We start from the raw sequence: 17,782 nt of genomic DNA on the forward strand, positions 1-17,782 counted from the left end.
GCCTTGGCGACCCACACCGCCTGGCCTTGGCGACCCACACCGCCTGGCCTTGGCAACCCGCACCGGCTGTCCTTACCGACCCACACCGGCAGGCCTTCGCGACCCACACCGGCCAACCTTCGCGACCCGCACCGGCTGTCCTTACCGACCCACACCGGCAGGCCTTGGCAACCCGCACCGGCCAACCTTCGCAACCCACACCGCCCGGCCTTGGCGACCAAAATAATAATAATAATTTTTATTATTGTCACAAGTAGGCTCACATTAACACTGCAATGAAGTTACTGTGAAAAGCCCCTAGTCGCCACATTCCGGCGCCTGTTCAGGTACACAGAGGGAGAATTCAGAATGTCCAATTCACCTAACAGCACATCTTTGGACTGTGGGAGGAAACCGGAGCACCCGGAGGAAACCCACGCAGACACGGGGAGAACGGGCAGACTCCACACAGACAGTGACCCAAGCCGGAATCAAACCTGGGACCCTGGCGCTGTGAAGCAACAGTGCTAACCATTGTGCTAACATGCCGCCCATACACGTTTGTTTACCTTTAATGCGAGAGAACAGCCTTCACAGGAGAAGGCAATGTGCATATCAGGTGCAGCGTTCAGCCAGTTCCTTTGTGTCGTCTTCATTTTTATGAGAATGGAAAATCCAACCTCACACATGTAAGTCGTTGTGAAGGGCAATAGCAACAAAATGGTGGTTACTCCTGGTAGATGCTACTCCAGAATGCTGACAGCCTCATGGGCTTTTGCCGTGTTTTTAATGTGCTGTCACATGTCAGGTACAGCAGCGTAGTCTTTATATTTGGAGTCAGCTATAAGTTAATAACTGACTCAGGAGTCTCAACCTCAAAGGGAATTTGACACCCACCATTTTCTTTTTCCAGCACTTCCCTCATATAACACACGTGGGCTTTGCATCCTGATTTGCATCGACACAATTGACAAAACCATACCTCAAGAAATCATTTTTATACTGCTTTGTTCCCGAGTTAAGTTTCTGCTTTGTAGACGGTTCACCAGAGAGTCTGGAGTCCTGTACAGAGCTAACACTAGCAGTGCTCTGACCTGCCATGGGCTCTCCTGAGCAGCTCTCTCTAGTAGATTCAGAAGTGAGATCCTGGCCAGGAATTACACTGCCTATTTGTGTCTCTGGTCATCTCTCCCTTGTAACAAAACGATCCATCTTCACAGTTCTCTTGCCTTGCTTGCTGGCAGCGAGAAAACGGAAGACACTCGATGGTGATTTGGCACCAAAAGCACATATGTACAGGGCACTTAACGTTAAGTGTCCGTGCAGGGTGTGTGACCTGCTCAGTGCTGTCGTTTATGTTTGGAAGACTGCACGCAGCCTCATTTAACTCGCACTTAAAAGCTGGCAACTGCCGCCATTCTCAATTTAAATGCCAGTAGCAGATGTTGGGCGCCTCTCTCGCGATCGGGACCACACGAGGTTGAGGGGCGACCTGATAGAGGTTTACAAAATAATGAGTGGCATGGACTTCCTTTTAGAGTGAGGGGCAAGGTTGGTAGAAGTAGGGAACCCTGGATGACTTGTGATATTGAGGCCCTGGTCAAAAAGGAGGCATATGACATGCATAGGCGCTGGGATCAAGTGGGATCCCTTGAAGAGTATAGAGCTTGTCGGAGTAGAGTTAAGAGAGCAATCAGGACAGAAAAAAGGGGACACGAGATTGCTTTGGCACGTAAGGCAAAGGAGAATCCAAAGAGCTTCTACAAATACATAAAGGGCAAAAGAGTAACTAGGGAGGGAGTAGGGCCTCTTAAGGATCTACTAGGTCATCTACATGCAGACCCACAAGAGATGGGTGAGATTTTAAATGAATATTTTTCATCGCCATTTACTGTTAAGAAAGGCATGAATATTAGGGAACTAGGGGAAATAAATTGTGATGTCTTGAGGAGTGTACATATTACAGAGGAGGTGGTGCTGGAAGTCCTAAAGTGCATCAAGGTAGATTAATCCCCGGGAGCTGATTGGAGGTAGCAAATGTTGTGCCTTTGTTTAAGAAGGCCCACAGGGAAAAGCCTGGGAACTACAGACTGGTGAGCCTAACATCTGTGGTGAACAAAGAACAAAGAAATGTACAGCACAGGAACAGGCCCTTCGGCCCTCCAAGCCCGTGCCGACCATGCTGCCCGACTAAACTACAATCTTCTACACTTCCTGGGTCCGTATCCCTCTATTCCCATCCTATTCATGTATTTGTCAAGATGCCCCTTAAATGTCACTATCGTCCCTGCTTCCACCACCTCCTCCGGTAGCGAGTTCCAGGCACCCACTACCCTCTGCGTAAAAAACTTGCCTTGTACATCTACTCTAAACCTTGCCCGTTTCACCTTAAACCTATGCCCCCTAGTAATTGACCCCTCTACCCAGGGGAAAAGCCTCTGACTATCCACTCTGTCTATGCCCCTCATAATTTTGTAGACCTCAATCAGGTCGCCCCTCAACCTCCTTCGTTCCAGTGAGAACAAACCAAGTTTATTCAACCGCTCCTCATAGCTAATGCCCTCCATACCAGGCAACATTCTGGTAAATCTCTTCTGCACCCTCTCTAAAGCCTCCACATCCTTCTGGTAGTGTGGCGACCAGAATTGAACACTATACTCCAAGTGTGGCCTAACTAAGGTTCTATACAGCTGCAACATGACTTGCCAATTCTTATACTCAATGCCCCGGCCAATGAAGGCAAGCATGCCGTATGCCTTCTTGACTACCTTCTCCACCTGTGTTGCCCCTTTCAGTGACCTGTGGACCTGTACTCCTAGATCTCTCTGACTTTCAATACTCTTGAGGGTTCTACCATTCACTGTATATTCCCTACCTGCATTAGACCTTCCAAAATGCATGACCTCACATTTGTCCAGATTAAACTCCATCTGCCATCTCTCCGCCCAAGTCTCCAAACAATCTAAATCCTGCTGTATCCTCTGACAGTCCTCATCGCTATCCGCAATTCCACCAACCTTTGTGTCGTCTGCAAACTTACTAATCAGACCAGTTACATTTTCTTCCAAATCATTTATATATACTACAAACAGCAAAGGTCCCAGCACTGATCCCTGTGGAACACCACTGGTCACAGCCCTCCAATTAGAAAAGCATCCTTCCATTCTTACTCTCTACCTTCTATGACCTAGCCAGTTCTGTATCCACCTTGCCAGCTCACCCCTGATCCCGTGTGACTTCACCTTTTGTACTAGTCTACCATGAGGGACCTTGTCAAAGGCCTTACTGAAGTCCATATAGACAACATCAACTGCCCTACCTGCATCCATCATCTTTGTGACCTCCTCGCAAAAACTCTATCAAGTTAGTGAGACACGACCTCCCCTTCACAAAACCATGCTGCCTCTCACTAATACGTCCATTTGCTTCCAAATGGGAGTAGATCCTGTCTCGAAGAATTCTCTCCAGTAATTTCCCTACCACTGAAGTAAGGCTCACCGGCCGGTAGTTCCCTGGATTATCCTTGCTACCCTTCTTAAACAGAGGAACAACATTGGCTATTCTCCAGTCCTCCGGGACATCACCTGAAGACAGTGAGGATCCAAAGATTTCTGTCAAGGCCTCAGCAATTTCCTCTCCAGCCTCCTTCAGTATTCTGGGGTAGATCCCATCAGGCCCTGGGGACTTATCATAGATTATCATAGAATTTACAGTGCAGAAGGAGGCCATTCGGCCCATCAAGTCTGCACCGGCTCTTGGAAAGAGCACCCTACACAAAGTCAACACCTCCACCCTACCCCCATAACCCAGTAACCCCACCCAACACTAAGGGCAATTTTGGACACTAAGGGCAATTTATCATGGCCAATCCACCTAACCTGCACATCTTTGGACTGTGGGAGGAAACCGGAGCACCCGGAGGAAACCCACGCACACACGGGGAGGACGTGCAGACTCTGCACAGACAGTGACCCAAGCCGGAATCGAACCTGGGACCCTGGAGCTGTGAAGCAATTGTGCTATCCACAAGGCTACCGTGCTGCCCATCTACCTTAATATTTTTTAAGACACCCAACACCTCGTCTTTTTGGATCTCAATGTGACCCAGGCTATCTACACACCCTTCTCCAGACTCAACATCAACCAATTACTTCTCTTTGGTGAATACTGATGCAAAGTATTCATTTAGTACCTCGCCCATTTCCTCTGGCTCCACACATAGATTCCCTTGCCTATCCTTCAGTGGGCCAACCCTTCCCCTGGCTACCCTCTTGCTTTTTATGTACGTGTAAAAAGCCTTGGGATTTTCCTTAACCCTATTTGCCAATTACTTTTCGTGACCCTTTCTAGACCTCCTGACTCCTTGCTTAAGTTCCTTCCTACTTTCCTTACATTCCACGCAGGCTTCGTCTGTTCCCAGCCTTTTAGCCCTGACAAATGCCTCCTTTTTCTTTTTGACGAGGCCTACAATACCTCTCGTTATCCAAGGTTCCCGAAAATTGCCATATTTATCCTTCTTCCTCACAGGAACATGCCGGTCCTGAATTCCTTTCAACTGACACTTGAAAGCCTCCCACATATCAGATGTTGATTTGCCCTCAAACATCCGCCCCCAATCTAGGTTCTTCAGTTCCCGCCTAATATTGTTATAATTAGCTTTCCCCCAATTTAGCACATTCATCCTCGGACCACTCTTATCCTTGTCCACCAGCACTTTAAAACTTACTGAATTGTGGTCACTGTTACCGAAATGCTCCCCTACTGAAACTTCTACCACCTGGCCGGGCTCATTCCCCAATACCAGGTCCAGTACCGCCCCATCCCTAGTTGGACTGTCTACATATTGTTTTAAGAAGCCCTCCTGGATGCTCCTTACAAACTCAGCCCCGTCTAAGCCCCTGGCACTAAGTGAGTCCCAGTCAATATTGGGGTAGTTGAAGTCTCCCATCACCACAACCCTGTTGTTTTTACTCTTTTCCAAAATCTGTCTACCTATCTGCTCCTCTATCTCCCGCTGGCTGTTGGGAGGCCTGTAGTAAACCCCCAACATTGTGACTGCACCCTTCTTATTCCTGATCTCTACCCATATAGCCTCACTGCCCTCTGAGGTGTCCTCTCGCAGTACAGCTGTGATATTCTCCCGAACCAGTAGCGCAACTCCGCCTCCCCTTTTACATCCCCCTCTATCCCGCCTGAAACATCTAAATCCTGGAACGTTTAGCTGCCAATCCTGCCCTTCCCTCAACCAGGTCTCTGTAATGGCAACAACATCATAGTTCCAAGTACTAATCCAAGCTCTAAGTTCATCTGCCTTACCCGTAATACTTCTTGCATTAAAACATATGCACTTCAGGCCACCAGACCCGCTGTGTTCAGCAACTTCTCCCTGTCTGCTCTGCCTCAGAGCCACACTGTCCCTATTCCCTAGTTCTCCCTCAATGCTCTCACCTTCTGACCTATTGCTCCCGTGCCCACCCCCCTGCCATACTAGTTTAAACCCTCCCGTGTGACACTAGCAAACCTCGCGGCCGGGATATTTATGCCTCTCCGGTTTAGATGCAACCCGTCCTTCTTATATAGGTCACACCTGCCCCGGAAGAGCTCCCAGTGGTCCAGATAACGGAAACCCTCCCTCCTACACCAGCTGTTTAGCCACGTGTTTAGCTGCTCTATCTTCCTATTTCTAGCCTCACTGGCACGTGGCACAGGGAGTAATCCCGAGATTACAACCCTAGAGGTCCTGTCTTTTAACTTTCTGCCTAGCTCCCTGAACTCCTGCTGCAGGACCTCATGCCCCTTCCTGCCTATGTCGTTAGTACCAATATGTACAACGACCTCTGCCTGTTTGCCCTCCCCCTTCAGGATGCCCTCTACCCGTTCGGAGACATCCTGGACCCTGGCACCAGGGAGGCAACATACCATCCTGAAGTCTCTTTCATGTCCACAGAAGCGCCTATCTGTGCCCTTGACTATAGAGTCCCCTATTACTATTGCTCTTCTGCGCTTTGACCCTCCCTTCTGAACATCAGAGCCAGCCGTGGTGCCACTGCTCTGGCTGCTGCTGTTTTCCCCTGATAGGCTATCCCCCCCGACAGTATCCAAAGGGGTATACCTGTTCGAGAGGGGGACAACCACAGGGGATTCCTGCACTGACTGCCTGCCCTTTCTGGTGGTCACCCATTTCTCTGCCTGCACCTTGGGTGTGACCACATTTACATAACTGCGATCTATGACGCTTTCCGCCACCTGCATGCTCCTAAGTGCATCCAATTGCCGCTCCAACCGAACCATGCGGTCTGTGAGGAGCTCCGGTTGGGTGCACTTTCTGCAGACGAAGCCATCCGGGACGCTGGAAGCCTCCCGGACCTGCCACATCTCACAGTCAGAGCACTGCACCCCTCTAACTGACATTGCGTCAATTAATTAAAATTAAAAAATTTTATTTTTTATTTTTTTTAAATATATTTTTTAAAAATTTTCAAAGTTAGAGGGTTGTTTTTCAAACCGGAGGCCTGTGACCAGCGGCGTGCCTCAGGGATCAGTGCTGGGTCCACTGTTATTTGTTATTTATTTCAATGATTTGGATGAGAATTTAGGAGGCATGGTTAGTAAGTTTGCAGATGATACCAAGATTGGTAAGAAGTCTTACAATACTAGATTAAAGTCCAACAGATTTGTTTCGAATCACTAGCTTTCGGAGCACAGCTCCTTCCTCAGTTGAAGGAGCACAGCTCCTTCCAGAAACATATATAAAGACAAAGTCAATGATGCAAGACGATACTTTGAATGCGAGTCTTTGCAGCCAATTAAGTCTTTACAGGTCCAGACGGAGCAATTGGAGAGAGGGATAATCACAGGTAAGCGTTTTCCAAGACGGCATTCAGGACGCGCGACAACGCAGAATTGCCAAGCAGAAACCTATAGCTAAGTTCCGCGCACGTTACGGCCTCAACCAGGACCTTGGATTCATGTCGCATTACATTCACCCTCCACCATCTGTCCTGGGCTTGCAAAATCCTACCAACTGTCCTGGTTGGAGACTATTCACACCTCTTTAACCTGTGATTATCCCTCTCTCCAGTTGTTCCGTCTGGATGTGTAAAGACTTAATTACCTGCAAAGACTCGCATTCAAAGTATCGCCTTGCATCTTTGACTTTGTCTATATATATGTTTCTGGAACCCACCTCTTCGTTCACCTGAGGAAGGAGCAGCGCTCCGAAAGCTAGTGACATCGAAACAAACCTGTTGGGACTTTAACCTGGTGTTGTAAGACTTCTTACTGTGCTCACTCCAGTCCAACGCCGGCATCTCCATATCATGGCTACCAAGATTGGTGATATAGTGGACAGTGAAGGAGGTTATTTAGGATTGCAACGGGATCATGATCAATTGGGCCGATGAAGTTTAATTTAGATAAATGTGAGGTGATGCATTTTGGCAGATCGAATCAGGCCAGGACCTACTCAGTTAATGGTAGGGAGTTGGGGAGAGTTATAGAACAAAGAGATCGAGGAGTACAGGTTCATAGCTCCTTGAAGGTGGAGTCGCAGGTGGACAGGGTGGTGAAGAAGGCACTCGGCATGCTTGGTTTCATTGGTCAGAACATTGAATATAGGAGTTGGGACGTCTTGCTGAAGTTGTACAAGACGTTAGTACGGCTACACTTGGAATACTGTGTACAGATCTGGTCACCCTATTACAGAAAGGATATTAAACTAGAAAGAGTGCAGAAAAGATTTACTAGGATGCTACCGGGACTTGACGGTTCGAGTTATAAGGAGAGGCTGGATAGACTGGGACGTTTTTCCCTGGAGCTTAGGAAGCTTAGGGGTGATCTTATAGGGGTCTATAAATTAATGAGTGGTATAGATAAGGTGGATAGTCAACATCTTTTCCCAAAGGTAGGGGAGTCTAAAACTAGAGGACATAGGTTTAAGATGAGGGGAGGAGAGATACAAAAAGGTCCAGAGACCTTTTCTCACTGCTGATGGTGAGAATCCTCCCTCAGTGTACCCGGACAGGATCTGTAGTGTGGCGACTAGGGGATTTTCTCAGTAACTTCATTGCAGAGTTAATGTAAGCCTACTTGTAACACTGATAAAGATTATTATTCTGGTTTCATTCCTTTTAGAGGCTTGCTGGACTATATCAGAAGGAATTTAAGAGTCAACCACATTGCTGTGGGTCTGGAATCACAAGTAGACCAGATCTGGTAAAGGCGCTGTGAGGAAAATTAGTGTTCTTAATATTTTTTGCAGTACCATTGTCATATTGTCATATACTTCAAAACAAGCTTGCACGAGTATGAGTGTGTCTGGTTGAATTAAACTGGAAACAGCTAAACTGGAAAGGTCAAAACATCCATAAAGGAAATGTGAAGGCAAATGGTTTAAATGGTAATGAATAGGGGGCCAGGGAAGCAAATGACTAGGAATTCACATTAGGCAGATAAGAGAAGTGATTTTAAAGTTGACTGTTGGAATCATCAGTGACCACAATTCAGTAACAGTGATCACAATTCAGTAAGTTTTAAAGTGCTGGTGGACAAGGATAAGAGTGGTCCTAGGTGAATGTGCTAAATTGGGGGAAGGCTAATTATAACAATATTAGGCAGGAACTGAAGAACCTAGATTGGGGGCGGATGTTTGAGGGTAAATCAACATCTGACATGTGAGAGGCTTTCAAATGTCAGTTGAAAGGAATTCAGGACCGGCATGTTCCTGTGCGGTAGAAGGATAAACACGGCATATTTCGGGAACCTTGGATAACGAGAGATATTGTAGGCCTCGTCAAAAAGAAAAAGGAGGCATTTGTCAGGGCTAGAAGGCTGGGAACAGACGAAGCCTGTGTGGAATATAAGGAAAGTAGGAAGGAACTTAAGCAAGGAGTCAGGAGGGCTAAAAGGAGTCATGAAAAGTCATTGGCAAATAGGGTTAAGGAAAATCCCAAGGCTTTATACACGTACATAAAAAGCAGGGAAAGGGTGGGTCCACTGAAGGACAGGCAAGGGAATCTATGTGTGGAGCCAGAGGAAATGGGCGAGGTACTAAATGAATACTTTGCATCAGTATTCACCAAAGAGAACGAATTGGTGGATGTTGAGTCTGGAGAAGGGTGTGTAGATAGCCTGGGTCACATTTAGATCCAAAAAGACGAGGTGTTGGGCGTCTTGAAAAATATTAAGGTAGATAAGTCCCCAGGGCCTGATGGGATCTACCCCAGAACACTGAAGAAGGCTGGAGAGGAAATTGCTGAGGCCTTGACAGGAATCTTTGGATCCTCACTGTCTACAGGGGATGTCCCGGAGGACTGGAGAATAGCCAATGTTGCTCCTTTGTTTAAGAAGGGTAGCAAGGATAATCCAGGGAACTACAGGTCGGTGAGCCTTACGCCAGTGTTACGCCAGGGAAATTACTCGAGAGAATTCTTCGAGATAGGATCTACTCCCATTTGGAAGCAAATGGATGTATTAGCGCAAGACAGCACGGTTTTGTGAAGGGGACATCGTGTCTCACTAACTTGAGAGTTTTTCAAGGAGGTCACAAAGATGATTGATGCAGGTAGGGCAGTGGATGTTGTCTATATGGACTTCAGTAAGGCCTTTGACAAGGTCCCTCATGGCAGATTGGTCCAAAAGGTGACGTCACACGGGATCAGGTGTGAGCTGGCAAAATGGATACACAACTGGCTAGGTCATAGAGGCAGAGAGTAGCAATGGAAGGGTGCTTTTCTCATTGGAGGGCTGTGACTAGTGGTGTTTCGCAGGGATCAGTGCTGGGACCTTTGCTGTTCGTAGTATATATAAATGATTTGGAGGAAAATGTGACTGGTCTGATTAGTAAGTTTGCAGTCGACACAAAGTTTGGTGGAATTGCGGATAGCAATGAGGACTGTCAGAGGATACAGCAGGATTTAGATCGTTTGGAGACTTGGGCGGAGAGATGGCAGATGGAGTTTAATCCGGACAAATGTGAGGTAATGCATTTTGGAAGGTCTAATGCAGGTAGGGAATATACAGTGAATGGTAGAACCCTCAAGCGTATTGACAGCCAGAGAGATCTAGGTGTACAGGTCCACAGGTCACTGAAAGGGGCAACACAGGTGGAGAAGGTAGTAAAGAAGGCATACAGCATGCTTGCCTTCATTGGCCGGGGCATTGAGTATAAAAAGTGGCAAGTCATGTTGCAGCTGTATAGAATCTTAGTTAGGCCACACTTGGGAGTATAGTGTTCAATTCTGGTCACCACTCTACCAGAAGGATGTGGAGGCTTTAGAGAGGGTGCAGAAGAGATTTACCACAATGTTGCCTCGTACGGAGGGCATTAGCTATGAGGAGAGGTAGAATAAACTCGGTTTGTTCTCACTGGAACGACGGAGGTTGTGGGGCGGCCTGATAGAGGTCTACAAAATTATGAGGGGCATAGACAGAGTGGATAGGTGCGAGGGGCAAGGTTTAGAGATGTACGAGGCAAGTTTTTTTTACAGAGGGTATTGGGTGCCTGGAACTCGCTGCTGGAGGAGGTGGTGGAAGCAGGGACGATAATGACGTTTAAGGGGCATCTTGACAAATACATGAATAGGATGGGAATAGAGGGATACGGACCCCGGAAATGCAGAAGATTTTAGTTTGACGGGCAGCATGGTCGGCACAGGCTTGGAGGGACGAAGGGCCTGTTCCTGTGCTGTACATTTCTTTGTTCTAATCAAAGGGAGCACAAAGAACTGGGAGTTTGTAAAAGTGAGACAAAATAGTAAGTTTACTTTATAAATATAGTAGTCATAAAGTAAGAATAAAAAAGGTTGATTAACTATGGAAAGAACTTGTAAAGGATTGCAGAAACAATAGGATGGAAGATCAAAGGGGAATAAAAATGTATTTAAAGTGAGACTGAAGGCTGGTGTGTGTGTAATGCGAGATCTTGACCAAGAGTGGGTGCTGAAGCCACCAGTTGCCACCCTCAGAGAGGAATCGGGGTAAATTTCCCCTCAGAGCACATGGGAATTATGTGGTAATGTTACTGAACTCTTCTAAATGAGAAAATCTATAAGGACTGTGGCCATCAAAAGGGGGCGTTGCTCTGTATTTATTTAATTAATATATTTTAGGAAATGTTTGTAAAATACTGTTAGCTTTATTAATTTGTTCTTGTGTCTTTAACTGTTATTTTCTTTATTGTTAGTAAATATATAAATCCAATATTTAAAATCATCACAAGTCGACTGGAATTTATTGAGCTTCACTTCAGGTAACTCTTCATAATGTACAAAATCAAACCGTTGTGGCAGCTTGTTTCAAGTTTCCCTTTGGGATTTGGGATTCGGGCAGCCAGGCACTCACCATCTGCTGTGCCATAACAACGGCAGATTTTGTTCCCCGAAGGACATTAATGAACCAGGTGGGTCTTTGTGACAATCACCAATGGTTTCAGGGTCATCATTAGACTTTTAATTCCAGATTTTTAAAAATTCAAATTTCGCCATCTGCCAGGGGATTACAGTCTGTGGATTACAGGCAGTGACAATACCACTACAGCATTGGCTCCCCTACATTGGACACAAATTGGATGGACACATGAGGGAAATAAATTTGCAGGGCAATGGAGATAGAGCAGGATAATGGGGCTGACTGGACTGCTATCGCGAGCACGCATGGATCTGATGGACTGAATGGCTTCTGTGCTGTAATGAATCCATGAGCTCCATGACTTTGTGAAGCCTAAATTTTCATGGCCCCTAGCTGAATGTTGATTGTTAATTAAATCTTTTTATTCCGTCAGTTAAGAGCTTCTTCTACGGGATGCGAACTTCCTGCACAGCATTTTGTAAAATGAGGGCAGTCATCGAGCAAAACTATAACAACTACTTGCAATGGGATAACAATATGAAAACTCACCGACAAAAGCTTCTCCTGGTTGCCAAGGGCATCAGGATTGCGCTGTTGAACCATCTGGGTAACTGTCCTTAAAGCAGCAGCTCGTGTGGGAACCTCAGGGTCAAAGGCTGCTTGAAGAATGTGGTGGAAGTTGCTGGGGGAGTTGTCAGAGGACAGTTTGTTCCCAGGCTTAGTCCCAGCCAGTCTGAGTGAAGTGGGTGACTGTCCATGACTGCAACTCACTGCATCAGCCTCTTCTGGTTGGCTGGGCTCTGTTAATTTGTCGCCAAATTTATTTTGGTTGGCCATGGTGGTGTGTGCAGCCATGGCAACCTTTTTGGTGGAGAATGCTCCATGGGTAGCAACAGTAATGCGCAGGTCTGATGCCAATTCTTGTACAACAGGGTCCGGATGTAAAGCCATGATCTGCTCAAGTCTGGGTAACATCGGTTTCATGGCATCAAAATCCGCTGAGGTGAGCTGCAGAGAGAAAGGACAATCAGAGATCTCCCTCTAGCCTCTATCAATCCCAATCTGAACCTACTGCATACGTTTAAAGCAATCCCAATCGGATTGTACCATCTCACTCCCTCGCCACCTTTTATCTGTTTCAAGTATTTATCCAATTTACCCAAGGGGCTGTTTAGCACAGGGCTAAATTGCTGGCTTTGAAAGCAGACCAAGGCAGGCCAGCAGCACAGTTCAATTCCCGTACCAGCCTCCCCGAACAGGCGCCGGAATGTGGCGACCAGGGGCTTTTCACAGTAACTGCATTTGAAGCCGATTTTCATTTCAATTTCCCTTTAAAGATGCAATGGTCTCTGCTTCAACCATGGCCTGTGGCAACAACCCTCCGTGAAAATGATCCAAATCTCCCTCTCCTCTCTCTCTCGGAAATAGTTTTAATTTGATGATTCCTGGTCCCTGATTGCTCCCCCACCCCACTCACTCCCACAACCACAGGAAATACTCCCCCCCTCCCCTATTTACTCCATTAAAACCCTTTATTATTTAAAATAACTGAATTAAACTTCCTGCTACAGTGGAAATGTTTAAGTGGCTCAAATCCCACATCACAACTACAGCTTTCCATCCCAATGACAATTGCACCAGTAACAAGGCTGAGGGGTTTCAGTGGCAGCACGGGGACAGTAGCAATGGGGAAGAGGGTGATAGGGGAATGGGGAAGAGGGTGATAGGGGAATGGGGAAGAGGGTGATAGGGGAATGGGGAAGAGGGTGATAGGGGAATGGGGAAGAGGGTGATAGGGGAATGGGGAAGAGGGTGATAGGGGAATGGGGAAGAGGGTGATAGGGGAATGGGGAAGAGGGTGATAGGGGAATGGGGAAGAGGGTGATAGGGGAATGGGGAAGAGGGTGATAGGGGAATGGGGAAGAGGGTGATAGGGGAATGGGGAAGAGGGTGATAGGGGAATGGGGAAGAGGGTGATAGGGGAATGGGGAAGAGGGTGATAGGGGAATGGGGAAGAGGGTGATAGGGGAATGGGGAAGAGGGTGATAGGGGAATGGGGAAGAGGGTGATAGGGGAATGGGGAAGAGGGTGATAGAGGAATGGGGAAGAGGGTGATAGGGGAATGGGGAAGAGGGTGATAGGGGAATGGGGAAGAGGGTGATAGGGGAATGGGGAAGAGGGTGATAGAGGAATGGGGAAGAGGGTGATAGAGGAATGGGGAAGAGGGTGATAGGGGAATGGGGAAGAGGGTGATAGGGGAATGGGGAAGAGGGTGATAGGGGAATGGGGAAGAGGGTGATAGGGGAATGGGGAAGAGGGTGATAGGGGAATGGGGAAGAGGGTGATAGGGGAATGGGGAAGAGGGTGATAGGGGAATGGGGAAGAGGGTGATAGGGGAATGGGGAAGAGGGTGATAGAGGAATGGGGAAGAGGGTGATAGGGGAATGGGGAAGAGGGTGATAGGGGAATGGGGAAGAGGGTGATAGGGGAATGGGGAAGAGGGTGATAGAGGAATGGGGAAGAGGGTGATAGGGGAATGGGGAAGAGGGTGATAGGGGAATGGGGAAGAGGGTGATAGGGGAATGGGGAAGAGGGTGATAGGGGAATGGGGAAGAGGGTGATAGGGGAATGGGGAAGAGGGTGATAGGGGAATGGGGAAGAGGGTGATAGAGGAATGGGGAAGAGGGTGATAGGGGAATGGGGAAGAGGGTGATAGGGGAATGGGGAAGAGGGTGATAGGGGAATGGGGAAGAGGGTGATAGGGGAATGGGGAAGAGGGTGATAGGGGAATGGGGAAGAGGGTGATAGGGGAATGGGGAAGAGGGTGATAGGGGAATGGGGAAGAGGGTGATAGGGGAATGGGGAAGAGGGTGATAGAGGAATGGGGAAGAGGGTGATAGGGGAATGGGGAAGAGGGTGATAGAGGAATGGGGAAGAGGGTGATAGGGGAATGGGGAAGAGGGTGATAGGGGAATGGGGAAGAGGGTGATAGGGGAATGGGGAAGAGGGTGATAGGGGAATGGGGAAGAGGGTGATAGGGGAATGGGGAAGAGGGTGATAGGGGAATGGGGAAGAGGGTGATAGGGGAATGGGGAAGAGGGTGATAGGGGAATGGGGAAGAGGGTGATAGGGGAATGGGGAAGAGGGTGATAGGGGAATGGGGAAGAGGGTGATAGGGGAATGGGGAAGAGGGTGATAGGGGAATGGGGAAGAGGGTGATAGGGGAATGGGGAAGAGGGTGATAGGGGAATGGGGAAGAGGGTGATAGGGGAATGGAAAGAGGGTGATAGAGGAATGGGGAAGAGGGTGATAGGGGAATGGGGAAGAGGGTGATAGGGGAATGGGGAAGAGGGTGATAGGGGAATGGGGAAGAGGGTGATAGGGGAATGGGGAAGAGGGTGATAGGGGAATGGGGAAGAGGGTGATAGGGGAATGGGGAAGAGGGTGATAGGGGAATGGGGAAGAGGGTGATAGGGGAATGGGGAAGAGGGTGATAGAGGAATGGGGAAGAGGGTGATAGGGGAATGGGGAAGAGGGTGATAGGGGAATGGGGAAGAGGGTGATAGGGGAATGGGGAAGAGGGTGATAGGGGAATGGGGAAGAGGGTGATAGGGGAATGGGGAAGAGGGTGATAGGGGAATGGGGAAGAGGGTGATAGGGGAATGGGGAAGAGGGTGATAGGGGAATGGGGAAGAGGGTGATAGGGGAATGGGGAAGAGGGTGATAGGGGAATGGGGAAGAGGGTGATAGGGGAATGGGGAAGAGGGTGATAGGGGAATGGGGAAGAGGGTGATAGGGGAATGGGGAAGAGGGTGATAGGGGAATGGGGAAGAGGGTGATAGGGGAATGGGGAAGAGGGTGATAGGGGAATGGGGAAGAGGGTGATAGGGGAATGGGGAAGAGGGTGATAGGGGAATGGGGAAGAGGGTGATAGGGGAATGGGGAAGAGGGTGATAGGGGAATGGGGAAGAGGGTGATAGGGGAATGGGGAAGAGGGTGATAGGGGAATGGGGAAGAGGGTGATAGGGGAATGGGGAAGAGGGTGATAGGGGAATGGGGAAGAGGGTGATAGGGGAATGGGGAAGAGGGTGATAGAGGAATGGGGAAGAGGGTGATAGGGGAATGGGGAAGAGGGTGATAGGGGAATGGGGAAGAGGGTGATAGGGGAATGGGGAAGAGGGTGATAGGGGAATGGGGAAGAGGGTGATAGGGGAATGGGGAAGAGGGTGATAGGGGAATGGGGAAGAGGGTGATAGGGGAATGGGGAAGAGGGTGATAGGGGAATGGGGAAGAGGGTGATAGGGGAATGGGGAAGAGGGTGATAGGGGAATGGGGAAGAGGGTGATAGGGGAATGGGGAAGAGGGTGATAGGGGAATGGGGAAGAGGGTGATAGGGGAATGGGGAAGAGGGTGATAGGGGAATGGGGAAGAGGGTGATAGGGGAATGGGGAAGAGGGTGATAGGGGAATGGGGAAGAGGGTGATAGGGGAATGGGGAAGAGGGTGATAGGGGAATGGGGAAGAGGGTGATAGGGGAATGGGGAAGAGGGTGATAGGGGAATGGGGAAGAGGGTGATAGGGGAATGGGGAAGAGGGTGATAGGGGAATGGGGAAGAGGGTGATAGGGGAATGGGGAAGAGGGTGATAGGGGAATGGGGAAGAGGGTGATAGGGGAATGGGGAAGAGGGTGATAGGGGAATGGGGAAGAGGGTGATAGGGGAATGGGGAAGAGGGTGATAGGGGAATGGGGAAGAGGGTGATAGGGGAATGGGGAAGAGGGTGATAGGGGAATGGGGAAGAGGGTGATAGGGGAATGGGGAAGAGGGTGATAGGGGAATGGGGAAGAGGGTGATAGGGGAATGGGGAAGAGGGTGATAGGGGATGAAGCAACATCAGTCGGGTTGATGACAACGGGGCAGGAATTAATGCAGTGCCTGGAAACATGGCAGAAGGAATTCAGATTCACTAGGTTAATCCCAGAGCTGAAGGGGTTGGATTACGAGGAGAGGTTGAGTAGACTGGGACTGTACTCGTTGGAATTTAGAAGGATGAGGGGGGGATCTTATAGAAACATATAAGATTATGAAGGGAATAGATAGGATAGATGCGGGCAGGTTGTTTCCACTGGCGGGTGAAAGCAGAACTAGGGGGCATAGCCTCAAAATAAGGGGAAGTAGATTTAGGACTGAGTTTCGGAGGAACCTCTTCACCCAAAGGGTTGTGAATCTATGGAATTCCTTGCCCAGTGAAGCAGTAGAGGCTCCTTCATTAAATGTTTTCAAGATAAAGATAGATAGTTTTTTGAAGAATAAAGGGATTAAGGGTTATGGTGTTCGGGCCGGAAAGTGGAGCTGAGTCCACAAAAGATCAGCCATGATCTCATTGAATGGTGGAGCAGGCTCGAGGGACCAGATGGCCGACTCCTGCTCCTAGTTCTTATGCAGCATGAAATACTGGAACTGGAACCAACCCCAAGCTTTGTGGATTAAGCACAGTCCTAGAATTTTATTTAATATCACTCAGTAATGTATGGAGAAAGTCTTGTCCCAGCATGAATCAGAAAATCCTGCTCACTTACATGGACAGCTCCCCCCAACATGGCTGCTATCAGTCCCATTGCCATACTCAGTGTCTGGGCTTCCACAGTCTCCTCAGTTTTATGCGTCAAGTTCACACAGGAACGCTCCAATGTTGTGATGACGAATTCAATGACCTGCAACACAATTGTGTTATTACAGAAAGTCAGCAATAAAGAAGTTATTTCAGATTCTGTTGCCTCTGCCTGTGCAGCCACCATTGTGCCAGGTCAGCCTCATGCGTATTACTATGTTTAACTCTCAGTGCTCGCATAACCCAAAGTGTAACAAACCATGTAATTTCTGGTACAAGTGCAACATATTTTGTGGTCTGATTGATGTAGTAATTATATATAAACACTAGATGATGCCCTGCTGCATTGTTCTTGGAAATCTGAGCACTGAAATCAGTTGTGATGTTTAGCTGCTAATTTAGAGTTAATGTACAGTACATTTAATCTTGTCTGTCCGTTTAAGGCCAGTATATAGAATCTCCCTTTAATCAAGTGGTGTAAATAAGCTGTCCAAGCAATTGTAGTTATTTATTAAAGTCTGATATCAATTAGAGTTTAATAGCAGCTGCCAATAAATGTCTGACTCACGTCCTGACAAGTCCAGCATGAAATGCTTTATTTTTAAAGATTGCTTTGTATCTGTACAAAGCAGTGTCAGGAATGCCACTAAGGTGGGCCAAATTAATACTGATGTTGTCAGAAGATTCTATCCATATTGTGTTGCTCACACATCTGCAGAGATATAGTGTCAGTGGAAGTATCTCCAAACCTCAGGATACAGGAAATGCTCCGTCTCTCCCAATGCACTGCTCAGTTCCATTAATGCATATTTTCATGGGACTGTATGTTCAGAACTCACAGAGTCTGT

At 48.0% G+C, this 17,782-nt stretch overlaps 1 protein-coding gene across 1 annotated transcript in view; it reads right to left on the bottom strand.

Moving 5' to 3' along the window:
- Positions 1–17,782, bottom strand: part of tango6 (transport and golgi organization 6 homolog (Drosophila)) — a 301,792-nt gene that overhangs the window by 142,036 nt on the left and 141,974 nt on the right. Inside the window, exons 19-20 of the mRNA XM_072466775.1 lie at positions 16,903–17,037; positions 11,875–12,333 (exon numbers count right to left, since the gene is read on the bottom strand). Coding sequence (XP_072322876.1) covers positions 11,875–12,333; positions 16,903–17,037 — 594 coding nt within the window. The remainder of the gene's footprint in view (positions 1–11,874; positions 12,334–16,902; positions 17,038–17,782) is intronic.

This window comes from Scyliorhinus torazame, chromosome 10 (assembly GCF_047496885.1).
Source record: "Scyliorhinus torazame isolate Kashiwa2021f chromosome 10, sScyTor2.1, whole genome shotgun sequence".
Taxonomy (NCBI): Eukaryota; Metazoa; Chordata; class Chondrichthyes; order Carcharhiniformes; family Scyliorhinidae; genus Scyliorhinus; species Scyliorhinus torazame.